Here is a 14,033-nt window from a genome sequence, read left to right as displayed (position 1 = left end):
TGTTTCCTACGGTGTGGTCCACTTGAGGTTTGGATATACTTCTTTTTTAGTCTCAAGACCTAAAATTATCTGTTAAAATGGATGGACATAGTGGATAAAATACATAAATCACGGTGGACCCCACAGTTGAAACCTTCCTGGTTCACGTTCAACTGCTCAAGTGAGCTGTACTAAAGGAAAAATGTGTTTAGGGAAATTCCAACCATTGAAACCTTCCTGGGTTCAACAGTGATATTTAGATGCCATCCGTACAGTTAATAACATCATTACCATTGAGATGAATTGAAAACAAAAATATTGGCATGAATCAAAACTTCTGTGGCCCCACGAATATTTCAACTGTGGACGTTTAATTATCACGTTTTAGGCTCACTTGAGCTTTAGATATGGTTCGTTTTTGACATCATGTCCTAAAATGAACTCACACAACGGATGAACGGGGTGGATTTTTCACAAACATCACAGCGGGCCCCACCTGAGCTTGCAGCGCAGGAAGGAAATCTCAGTCCTGCGCTGCATGGGCACTGTTGTATGTGGAAAGGTTTCAAGGGTGGAAATCATCATTTCCACTGTTTCCTGTGTTATGGTCCACTTGAGACTTGTATAAGCTTCAATTTTGGGCTCAACGCCTAAAATGATATGGGAAAACGGATGAAAGGTGTGGATAAACCACATAAATTCACAGTGGGCCCAACTTAGAGCGTACCGAGTAACTAAGTAGCTAATCCAATTTCTGGATTGGCTACTGACAAAAGCCGTAGCCAAAGACACCCAGATCCATAGCTCAACTGGCAGACTGAGCAACACTCGAGGCCTTGGTATCAATCCCTAGTGGGGTGGCTAACCCAAATGGCTACTGATGTGGCGTCACAGAGCTATGTGGACCCCACCATGATGCATGTGTTGTATCCATACCATCCATTAATTTGGAGAGATATTTTTATGGCATTAGAAAAAGAATGAGATTGATCTAAAGTTCAAGTGGACCCCACCATAGAAAACAGTGGGGATTGACATCCAGCATTCAAAACTTCTTAGGGGCCACGGAAGTTTCTGATCAAGCTGATATTTTTATTTTCACTTCATTTATCTCGATGTTAACTTATGAATAGGTTGGATCTTAAAAATACATCACAGTGGACCCTATAAATATTTCAACGGTGGGTGTGATTGCTCGTTGAGCAACAGTACTGCCAACTTGTTGAGCAACAATTCTACTCTCAACTACCACGGGATCCGGACAATGATTACGAGCCACCTTGTCACTCTATGTGGGGATGAAACATGACCACAAATGTGTATTTTTTTAAATTCATTTACTTTTGCATGTCTTAATTATTATAAGCTTGCATTTTTATTATATAAACTCATTTTGGTTACTATTTGAGTGATTTCTTACGACAACGCCTGCCTTTTGGCCCCCATTAAATGGAAACTTATAATTTAATGCATTCTTTTTGCAATTTTTTCATTCCTGAAGATGTAAATATGTGTATTTAGGCATGTCCTAAAGTTTCACTGAAAAATTCCACCATTTTCTCCATGTTTTCCCCTTTATCTATGCATTTCCGGTTATCAGCGATATTATTGGCGATAACGATATTATATCTTTATCTCCGGCCAGCGAAACTTGTAGCGATATGGACAACTTGAACACTGGTCATATCAACCTCTTTTGAACATCCAAACACAAGATTCAAGGGTTAGTGATGAATCTAAGCCTAGTGGGGACAATTTAGAGGCAAATATGAAAAAGAACGGGTAAACCATCATTTTTAGTTTCATTTTTTCAACCTAATGGGACCTAATTCATCCAATTATGCTTGGTTTGTGTTCAAGTGGGGCCTATTTGATTGATTTTCCTAAAATTTCACATTTTTACCCATTTTTGCAGATTTCGAATGACTTTTGTGTTTTTTGGTTCTTTATTTTCTCTTGCAGATAATGCATGTTTTGATTGTTTAGATCTAGTTCTATGGAGGAAAAATAGTTTATATTTCTTTTTGGCATTTTGGAGATTGTTTGGCCATTCTTTTTGTGTGGTTTACCATTGATTCAAAGCTTGTTGGATATTTTCTTAAAATTTCGTTGAGCAAAACCTTTTATTGGACTTTTGGTGTGGCTTATTGGCAGTGCATTTAGTAGCATGTAGCATACACTACGTAGTGTAGCGTACACAGGTAGTGTAACTCCCTAGTAGCATAAGCTACAGGGCATGTAGCGTAGCGTAGTGTGTAGCATAGATAGCATAAGCTACATGAAATCTCATTTTTTAAAAGTATTTTTCTATTGTTAGTTTAACACCTATTTTAAAATGGTGATGACTTATACCTATGACATGTGGCACTATATTAAACTAATCTGGACCATCCAAATTGTAGTCCATATCATGTATAGAGCACTTAGATCAATCTGGACCATCCAAAATGCGGTTTACATCATGAATTTGTTATGTTTCAAAAAATGAGAAAGAGGTGACACTTAGTGAGAGAGAGAGAGAGAGAGAGAGAGAGAGAGAGAGAGAGATTTTGCATGTAAATAACTGGTTGATGGTCCAGATTCATAGTCAAGAACTCATAGAAATTATGCATTTTGTAAATTTTTATCATATTTACTATTATTTTAATTAAAAAATATTAAGGATTGTGTAGCTCATGCTACATGCTATAAAGGGCCAAACGCCACACTATTTAAAACACTGCTTACTGGTGATATGCATGTGTGTCCAATTTGAAATGTGGTTGGTTGGTAACATATAGTTCGGATTTTACTCACAAAAGGCTCTATAACTAGTGTTCACAATATCGATATTATCGGTATTGTGGCTCACTGTTATGAAACCCCTAGAAATTCGAAAAAATATTGAAAAATTGACAAACTTCTGTGTATCGTGCGATATATCGCAAGATATCGCAAAAGTTTGTGAGATATCAGCGATATCTACAATATATCGACCGATAATCCTTGATATTGCGGATTTTCACTCGGTTTTATACATGATATTGTAGCAACCTACCACAAATCGTTGTAGCCAACGACCCCGTACCGATGATGTTGATAAAATACGCGCGTCGACATCAGGCAATGTCTCTTCCCATCCATAAATTCTACAAATTCAAAAAATATAAGAAAAAATTATCTTACCTTTGTGATCTTCCTGAAGGAGTCACTTTCAACTAGATTTGATGGGTTGTGGTCGACATTGCCAGATCATGTAAGAATGAAAATTCCTAAAACCTTTTTTTTTTATTCTTCAAAGGAAATTATTTAGGAAGGAAACCAATTTTCCGTCGAGAAAGATGGGATTTGGGTTGGGATTTGCCAAAAAAAAGGAATTGTGGGAATTTCAAGTTTTGGTTTCCATGCTGCTCATTAGGTTTTTTTTTTTCCCGTTTATTTAAGGATGTTATCCTAAAACATAAGAAAATCCAAATATGGGGTGGGCCTTGGGAAGTTTTTCATGATGATCGTTCAATCATCACTGTTTAATGTGGTGTGGTCCACCTGATATTTCTATGTGCTTAATGTTTGGGACCACATCCTAAAATGGGATTTTAAAACGAATGGACGGATTGGATATACAAAGTATCATCAAGGTGGGCCCTAAAGTAAGGTTAACACCCACTAAGTTATTACCCAGGTAACACCTAATCCATGACCCTTAAGGGAGCGTGGATTCAGTGCAACTCAGTTGCACATATGACGGTGCGGTCCTTACAATGGGGCCCGCATTGATGTATGTATTGTATATCCATGCCGTCCATCCATTTGGAGAGATTATTTTAGGTCATGAGACGAAGGATGAGGCAAAACCAAAGCTCAAGTGCACCCCACCACAAAAAAACAGTGGGAATCGAGGAGTTACCATTAAAAACTTATTTGGGCCACCACTGTTTTCGATGAAGCTGATATTTGTGCTTTCTCTGTCCATATTTGTATGAACTTATGAGCAAGTTGGATCTCAAATAAATATCATGGCAGCCCCCCAAAAATGGTTTCAAGTTTCAACGATGGGCATCATCGTCCCCACTATTTTCTGTGGTGGGGTTCACTTGAGCTTTGGATCGACCTCATTCTTTGGCTCATGCCCTAAAATGATCTCTCCGAATGGACGGACGACGAGGATACAACACATACATCATGGTGGGGCCCATAGTTAGGGTCCCACCCACATTGTTGCTCCATCTAAGCGGTTTGAGTGGATGCTAGGATCAATGATTCCGGGGGTGGATTGCGTGGATCCTTGGTGGTTCCTTGTGGGGCTCACTGTGATGTATGTGCCTTACATTCACACCGTCTATCTATTTCGACAGATCATTTTAGGGTACGATCCTAAAAATGAAGCAGATCCAAATCATGTGGACCATAACACAGGAAACAATAGTGATTGAATCCCCACCATTAAAACTTCATGGGGTCTATAAGAATGTTTATTTGCCATCCAACCTGTTGGTCAGGTCACCAAGACCTGGATGAACGGTGTGGATACAACACATACATCATCGTGAGTTCCACAGTCAGGGTCTTACCCACAACAATATTCCGTCACGTGCAGATTAGGCAGTACCCCCACCAGGGCGTACGTGGATTGGGATGCATATTTCTTGTGAAAGTCTTTGGCAAGAAGTTCCTATGCTTGGATGCTAGGTGGGGCGAAATCCACCCGGTTCATCCATTTTGAGAGCTCATTTTAGAACATGTGACCAAAATTGAGGCAGATCAAAACACAAGTGGGTTGGACGAGAGGGAAAATTGGGGAAATGGTTTCTTACCATTGAAACCTTCCTGGACTCCACCTTGATGTTTATACGCCATCCAAACCGTTTATAAGGTCATTTCCACTGGGATGAAGTGAAAGCAACAAAAAATTTAGCCTGATATGAAACTTTTATGGCCATACGAATGTTTCAACGGTGGTCACTGTATCCTCATTGTTTCCTCTTATGCGGCTTACTTGAGTTTTGGATCCACTTCATTTTTGGTCGCATGTCCTAAAATGAGCTCTCAAAACAGATGAATGGGGTGGATTTCTCACAAACATCACAATGGGCCCCACCCATCATCCCAATGAAGGAACTTCCTAAATCGGTGGGACCCTAACGAGGTGGTTGGACGGTGCTTTGCAGGCCCCACCATGATGTGTGCGTTATATTCATGCCATTAATTTATTTATTTTTAGATTATTTTAGGGCATGATCCCGAAAATAGAGCTGTACACGAGTCTAATCAAGTCGAATTGAGCCAAGCTCGACTCGGCTCGATCATCGAGCTTGGCTGTCTAGCTTGGCCCAATTTGGTTAGCAGCTCGGACCAGTTCGAGCCAGGTTTAAGCTTCCGAGCCGAGTTTGAGTTTGTCATTTTTATTCGAGTTTGTGCTTTCAAGCTGAGTTCGATCTATTTTGTTTGAGTCAAGTTTGAATTCGATTTCAATTTCGAGTTTGAAGTTGATCATAGAAGTAAAATGAATAAAATACAATTATAATCCATTATAATTACATTGTTCACAACATTAATATAATATCCTCCATAGGAGGAATGCCTTCTTGGCATCTAATTATATGCTCCTGCATTGTCGTTATTCGAGCTAGTATTTAAATTTTCATATACATATTGGTCTACCTCTTCTGAATTAGAAGGTGAAGAGAGGTTTCCTTTGTTCTTCTTTATAATTTGAACTAGAATTTTCAAACTTTCTTTGTGTGAAAATTTGTATGTAGTACCCAACGCCTTATAAAATTCATCGAGACGGGAGAAAAACTTGAATTTGTTACTCTTCTTCTTTTTGTTGCTTGTGCTCGATCCTTCTTCAGCATCATGTTGTCTTGGAGGACATCGTTAATGTCTAGAAGCCTCTTCCATTTTAAGGCGAGTTGGAGTTGCTTTTCTTCTGAAGCTCTTAATCTAGTTTCCTCCTTTACCTCTTCCGTAGTAGTTCTCTGTATACTAGAAGGTTTGGATAGAGTGGAATGTTTCTTATTTGAATCTAGAACGACCAGAAAAAGAATTTGGACCTCCTTTGAGGCTTTAGGGCACGGTTTTGCATCACCACCTCGACATGCCAGGTGTAACCGAAGCCAAATAGTTTTATGAACAAACTTTGCCCCCACACAAACCACACACAATCTTTATTCTTCCATATCTTAGTGATTTGACTAAGGAATTGTAGTCCCAAATGTTGGTCGATGGGTAGGATGATGACGTATCTGCACTCAATTTTAAAAAAAAATAGTATGTTGAGGATTTATAAAAATAAATAGAAATTAGAAATGAATAACTTGATATAAGAGCTAAATAGAAGCAATACGATAAACAAAAGCAAATAAGCAATAATGAATAAAAGTCACATTACACTACTTTCAACTCAAGTAACATTACATTACATTTAAGTTTCAACAGAATAAAAATAATTTATAAATGCCTTCATGTAGTTGTTGTTGCAGGTGCAGTCTCGTCTTGACTATTGATCTCTTCCTCTTCCTCTTCCTCATCATGAACATCATGAACATTACCTCCTCATATCGGACGCACCCAATCTCGTGTACAAATTAATGCTTTGACTGTTTTTGGTGAAAGTGAGCTTCAATGCTTGCTCACAACCCTACTCTCCCTGCTAAAAGCGTATTCTAATGCCACTGTTGAAATTGGTATTGATAATATCCCATGCCATCACAAATAATGTAATGTATTTTGATTCGCTAATTCTCATCTTCCACCATTCCAAAACATCAAAGTCCAAGTGCTTTACGATTAGCTCTTTTAGATACAATTCTAGTTCTGATTCCTTTGTCTAAACTTTTGTTTCTTGTGTTAAGTAAGACATGTATTCATTGAACACATCCTCATTGCTCATAGAAACATTCGTAGCTATAATTTCCTTAACACCTGCTGTGGGTAAACTAGCAGTAGCATACAAATTATACAATTCTTCTAGTGCGTGACGAACCTTGGAGGTCTCTATTATCGCTCTTTCAACAGAATACTTCATAAAAATAAACTTGACCAAGCCCATATTGCAATGAGGATAAAGAACAACTGTTAAGGCCATCAACAAATAACATTTGTCCCAATACTTTTCAATCCTCATTTGCATACCAATTGTCATTTGTCGTAAAAATTTGAACCCACTTTGGCATTTTTTTTTTTGTAGGGCATCCTTAATCTTTCAAAGAGATAGAAGAAATAAATTCGCGTTTGAATACTTATTTCCAGAAAAGATCTTCGTGCAGTCATAAAAAACTTTGTGAAAGTTGTGAACTTTTTTTGCCTTGCTCCAATTATCTGCACTCGACAACCAAGAATACATTTTGTCACGTGCCGTATATTAAAAAAATGCAAGCTCTAATTCCATTGTCGTATTTAACATTTCATAAGTTTAGTTCCAAGGTGTAAATACATCTAACTTCAACATTTTTTGGGATGACACAATCAAACGTTGGATGATGTCACTCCATATACTCAATTTCGAAGGCGACTCCCTTATATATTTCACACTCTCTTATGTTCTTTGTAGTGTGATCAATTGCTTTTAGCCATTCTTGTACACTCAAGTTTAGAATGTAGGCACAACACCTGACCTGGAATATTTTTCCATCAAAAAATAAATTTTCGGTTGCCTTGAACTGATTATGTAGACATGAAATTACATTTTCATTTGCTGAAGGCTGAAGCATTATCTAAAGTTATTGTAGAAATTTTCTTCTCAATGCATCAATCTCGTAGACAACTATAGATGCAATTTAAAATAAGCAAACCAGTATGAGGAGGAAGGTGACGGAAGTTCAAAATTCTCTTACAGAGTTTCAAATATTCATCTACGAAGTGTGCAGTTAATGAAATGTATTCCTTTCTTTAATTCGACACTATTCGCAAATCAGACGCCAAACTTATTCTGAAGACTAATGCCAAAACTTCTTTCAGTTTCATCTTCTCATTTGTGTACATCTTCATGCACTCTCTCTACACAGTGACATGGGAGACTCTCGGCTCGAGAGTTGAGGAATTGACAAAAAGACATGAACACTTTGTTTTCTATTATTCTGACAGGTTTTTCTTCAACAATCACCAATCTAGCATACCATTCACTAATCTAGACATTATATACATACTCTGTGTGTGTGTGTGTGTGTGTGTGTGTGTGTGTGTATATATATAATATGTATTTAATATAATATATACTATACTTAGGGCCAGTGGTCGACTGGGCTGCCACTGTCAACCATTGTACCTGCTTTGCTCGGTGCTCGTTGGATCGGAGATGGAGAAAAGTTGGTTAGAAATGGGTGGGGTGTTCGTTGGATTGGAGATGGAGAAAAGCTAGTTAGAAATGGGTGGGGTGTTCGTTGGATTGGAGATGGAGAAAAGCTGGTTGGAAATGGGTGGGATGTTGCTCAGTGCTCGCCGAATCGGAGAGTGTCCGTTCAAGCATTGGAGAGAGAGGAGAGGAGAAACGGAGGTGGCCGGGTGGGGTTTAGAGTCTGGACAGGCGCTCAACAGTGAGGGGGGGGGCGGGTGTCAAAAGAAGCAAGGGTTAGGGTTTCTGGACGACCGAGTATTTATATACTCGATCAAACCAACTGAATCGAGTCAGGTTCAAGCCCAAGATCAAGTCGAACTCGACTCGAATTTTTTTGAGGTCCACAAAACGAGCTCGACTCAGACTCTGCCCGGACCTAGTTTTTGTCCGAGTCGAGTCGAGCTTTAACTGAGCGAGTTACTCGAGCTGACTCGTTTCGTGTATAGCTCTACTCGAAAATGTGGCAAATCCAAATCTCAAATGGACCACACAATGAAAACTGTTTTGATTGAACGCCCACTATAAAAAACTTCCAGGGCCCACTATAATGTGTATTTGCCATCCAACCTGTTGATTAGGTCACAAAGACCTGGATGAAGTGAAAACACAAATATTAGCTTTATCCAAAAATTGTGGCCCCTAAAAAGTTTTTAATGGTGGCTGTTCGATCACCACCTTTTCTTCTGGTGTGGTCCATGTGAGATTTAGATCTTCCTCATTTTTGGGCTTGTTCCCTAAAATGAGCTTGCAAAATGGATGGACGGTGTGGATGAAACACTTACCTCATGGTGGAGCCCACAAAGCACCATTTTGTAGCAAGTCGCTACTCGTGTCCACATTCTGTTGCACGGGGAGACATGGGAAGTTTATCAATCCGATCACATTATGGATGGGTATGTATTACAATTTCTATTTTATTTATTTATTTATTTATTTATTATTATTATTATTATTATTATTATTGCTTTTGAATGAATTAGTTATGTTTTCATACATATTTTGATACATTTATAAATCTTATGCATTCAATTTGAATATAATTGCATTAGTTCAGTCAACCAACACCTAGCTTAGGACCCTTTATATAGGAAACTTATTATGCGCACTTATTTTTTTTTTTGAGTTCTTATGATTTAAAAGTGTGTATTAAGGTCTTTTTAACAATCCCTTAAGTTTCATTGAAAAATTCAACCATTTTCTCAATCTTTCCCACGTTTCCTAAAAAGTGCAATAAATTACCCGATACAAATGATATATCCCGTGCGATAACCGATATGCATATGTATCCCAAGGGTGCGATACATTGTGCGATACCGATATTTCAAACATTGTCTGCATCTACGTTCATTTTACTTGCTCTGTGTGTGCGCGCGTGTGTGCGACTCGCGTCCTTGCTTTCTCTTTGCTAACGTGAGCCCTCCCGATCTCTCTTCTTCTCTCCATGTGCGTTGCACATACCATACCCCCTATTATCTATAATTTGTTTGTGTATTAAATAATGAATTTATTCATCTTCTCTCTCTCTCTCTCTCTCTCTCTCTCTCTCTCTTTTGGTGTCATTTACATTGTCAAATTTTGTTGTTTAGAGGTTCAAGACTCAAATTTTATTTATTTATTATTTATTATTATTATTTTTAAATAAGGCAATGGAATTTTATTAGAAGCGCAACAAGCCCAAACACTACAAAAGGAGGTTTGAATGACTAAGAAAAGCAATCTACAAGGATGTTCAAATTAGAAGCCATTCTTTTACATAGGCCTCAGCCCAGCCTAATAATAGTGAAATTGATCCGTTCATCCCTAAAGTAACAGTTATTTCGTTCTTCCCAAATGGACCAAATACCAGCCAATAAAGAAAGCCTTCGCAACTTCTTCCTGTCCCTCCCATAACTGCCACTGTGCTAAGCAAAGAATAAATCCACAATGGTCCCTGACATCACCCATGAGATCTTGAATCCCCCCCTCCCCCAAGAAGCCCTCCCAAATGGACGTAGCGAGCAGGTTGATGAAAAGATTTTATTTGGATCAGTTGGGGCGTCTATTTTGCTGACAGCTGTTAGTTTTTATTTATACTTCTGGGCATTGCTTGCATGAATCATAAGAGTCATCAACTGCTTTGTGAGATATTTCTCATTCTATGCAACTAGTGAGCATGGGGTGGATGTGGTAGTCTGTTTGTGATAATTAAGACAGTTTATTGTGAAGTTTCTAAGTTACGATCTCTTGAAGCAGGTAAAGATCTTACAACTTTGCCTAATATAGCATCAAAACTAAGAACATCTCAATTGCAGGTTGCTATTAGCATAATAGAGGGTTATATAATTTTGGGTGGAACTGAGTTTCTGAATATGCATGCTTCAAGTGTGGCTAAACTTCTTGATTGCATTGTCGGAAATGTCAATGATAAAGGGCTTCTCTCAACGCTTCCAATCATCGAAATTTTAGTACAGGTATTTCTCTTTCATTTTCTCTTATTCTCTATTTTGAAAAACAATGATTATCAACATACTAGTTCATTGGGGTATAGTCAGTCATGCTTCTTTAGTTGCCTCCCAAAATGTTAACATTCTCTACCTACTTTCTACTGTGACATCTGGAACATAATCTTTTATGCTTATTATTGCTCACGTTTGTTACATAGGCATTCTCTCTTCTATATGCTTTTCCTCATCAGCAATTTTGGTTAATAGTAGCTTAATATTGTATTCAATGGGCTGTTTTCTGTAATTGTTCAAATACATTAATAGATGCTGGGGCTGTTAATTGTGCTGTGCAAATAGAATCTTGTTATCTTGAGTAGTGAGAAACTAACTTATACCTATCCTTGGCTATGCCTAGTGGAAGGATGGAGTCAATTTTGGGTACATGTTTAGGCAGGATCACAGACTATAGATGTGTGTGGCAAACCATATTCTGTAAGATGCTGGAGCACCATACTGGTGTCTCACTCTAAAACCTTAATTCCTCCTTATAAACAAGATCTTATTCCAGAAGATACAAAAGAGAACCTTTAACTTTGAAGGTACGACATTACCAATCCAATGGTATGCAATAGCTGAGATTATAAGGTACGGCTAGATCTAAAGTCTCTGTTTTGGTTTAATTTTAGGAACTTGATAATATTTAAATGGTGATCTGTCAAAAAATATATATTTAAACAGTGATCTTTAGGGCTTAATCTATCAATCTAGACCTTTGATTTATTTTATTTTATTTTTATATTTTTTTTGCTGCATTTCCAAAAGTCTAATAGTTAGACCACCGGCATTATGAATGTGTTGCGGGTGTAGGCAAAGACTCCTTGGCTATGTAGGGAAATTAGTGGTTGATGAAGCGAAGGGGTAAAAACATTGATCATTGTTGGAGTGTAAGTACCTTAGAAGCTAGGTCAAATCTCCTGCAAGGCAGCTAAAAAAGCCCAAAAGATGCACCTCACAATAATGCAAAGCTTCTAATCACAGGAATTTTTTTTTTTTTTTTTCTAATTCATCGAAATCATAAATTTGTCATCCTTCTCCAAAGACGACTAAAACCCCAACTACTAAACATAACCATTAATGTTGTAACTTTTAATAACCTTTTGATAAAACAATACTTCAAATAGATAGAATTCACCATAGTCACCATAGTTTTCATCTTCAATCTTTCAGCCATGCTTGGAATCTAAAACTGTGAAATCTCTCAAAGATCTGACAAAGAGTTGTCATAGATCTCAGAAGTCATTTGAATGAGCTAAGGATCGCTCTAGAGGAATACTGGAATGGAGCATTGTCCCCTAGCTGTCAACCATCTCAATTCCCTACAAATTTAGAAGATAAGGGCCTGTTTGGGTGCATTTCCTCAAAAGAGGGTTTATAGAAAAGGGGGTTTCAAGCCTGCTTCTTCGGTCAACTTCCCAAAGACCAATCAGATTTGTTTTTCCCGTGTGGCATTTTAGCATCTATTTTGTCAAATGGGAGATGAGACGGGGGTTTACAAAGTGCATCTAAACACACAACATCAATTGCCATTTGGATCAAAACAGCATCTAGGCATCAAACCCTCCTTCGGAGGGTGTGTCAAAACAGGCTCCAAGGGACCTCTGCCCGTCATGGTTTTATTTGGACTTCGGCCTATCCAATACTTTTATTTTAGTCATTCGGATTCTTGATTCTCAATGACACTTTTAACTTGCAAAGCTAACGTTGAGATGGAGGCCACCTCCAAAAGGGTAGTTCAAACTCAACTGTGATGATGCCTTTGGGAAGCATGGATCCTACATAAGCAGGTCGCCCCATTTATTGATAGTTAGGGGTGTCTAAGAATGTCATTCTCCTGTTCATTAGGTTTACTAGTTTGGATGAGACCAAAGCTCGTAATCTTCTTCAAGGGCAAAGATACTTTTGATACATTTATGGTCAACATGAATGTAGTGGCTCTGCATGGTTACTAATGTTGGAAATTATTATTATTGGTGTTTTATGTTTAAAGGGGACTTTTTTGTCAATAGGGGTCTATTTCTAAATATATCATTTATAGCTTGTTATGGGGTAAGTGGTTGTAAAAACTCTACATAAATAAAGGAATAAGAAAAAGGAGAGGGTAACGTTTTTTCCTCTCTCTCAAACCTCTTCTTTCGACAAGTTCTCTCACCCATTTCTTCTTCAGAAAAACTACGTGGTATTGGAGCGAAGTTTGATCAAGACCATGTAAAATCAATAGAAATCCCCCCTTTTTTTTTAAAACGAGGAGAACAAGTTCAGGTTGAAACAAGAAGATTAAAGCAATTTCTGACGAAGGAACTTGCTGGCGTCAGCATCCGTACGTTTGACATAAGCAACCCAATAATTGTACGGATCAAATTGCATTAAAACCAATGCCCCTAGGTACGGATTCATGTAAGGAGGTTAATGATGATTTTTCCAGATTTTTTGGAGTGGTTTGAGATTTTTTGTGATATTTTTAGGATTTTTCAGAAAAATCCCCAAATCAATCCATTTTCCTGATTTCTCTTGAATTTGTACTCTTCGATATGGAAAACCCGTTGCGTATGGACTACATTTGAGTGCCCTACATAGGGAAAGTACTTTTGTGGAGGATCGGAGCTAGTCGATGCTCTTCGTCACCCAAAAATAGGGCTGGCTGTGCATGTTATGAGCCTTTTTTTTGGCTCCAGCATATACATTGGATGTTCAGTATATATTCCAGCAATCGTTAGTACTTGTTTGATTTGCTGTGTGGCTTTCCTTCCTCTTATCTCCTTCTTCAATATTTGTGGACTCTAAGGCAGTTGGACATGGCCCTGAGGGACCACTCTCGAGCTATCCGAATATATATCATTGGGAATGAGAAACTTTCTTTTCTTACTAGGACTGCAAAAAGACATCCTTCTTCATCTGGAGACTCATCGAAACATGATGCATGGGATTCATCTAGTGCTATTATCATGTGCTGGTTACTCAACTCTATAGAACCAAGCATTGCTTCTGGATACTTCTTTTATGATACCGCCGCTGGCCTATGGAGGTGACTTAATGACACTTACGGAACCATCTCGAACAGGCCTCGTATTTTCCAATTAACCACGAAGCTGTATTCACTTATGAGGAGAGCATGTCCATTATTGAATGTTTTGGGGCTTTGAAAAGTCCCTGGGAAGAGCTGAGTCATTTACAACCCCTCAACGAATTACCAGACAGTCCCAGTGCCGAAATTGTGAAGTCACGAGAAGATGGGGCCAAGACTTGCAAGTTTTTGGCTG

The 14,033-nt window shown here is 38.3% G+C and overlaps 1 protein-coding gene across 2 annotated transcripts in view; it reads left to right on the top strand.

The window, feature by feature from the left end:
- The window catches only part of LOC131256229 (uncharacterized), an 82,801-nt gene that overhangs the window by 54,800 nt on the left and 13,968 nt on the right, over positions 1-14,033 (top strand). For both annotated transcript variants that reach the window (XM_058257236.1, XM_058257235.1), the window contains exon 17: positions 10,585-10,743. In XM_058257236.1, the coding sequence (XP_058113219.1) occupies positions 10,585-10,743 (159 nt within the window). The remainder of the gene's footprint in view (positions 1-10,584; positions 10,744-14,033) is intronic.

This window comes from Magnolia sinica, chromosome 1, assembly GCF_029962835.1.
Source record: "Magnolia sinica isolate HGM2019 chromosome 1, MsV1, whole genome shotgun sequence".
Lineage (NCBI taxonomy): Eukaryota > Viridiplantae > Streptophyta > Magnoliopsida > Magnoliales > Magnoliaceae > Magnolia > Magnolia sinica.
Note: the sequence above shows the minus strand (reverse complement) of the source record. Positions and strands in the feature narration are given on the sequence as shown.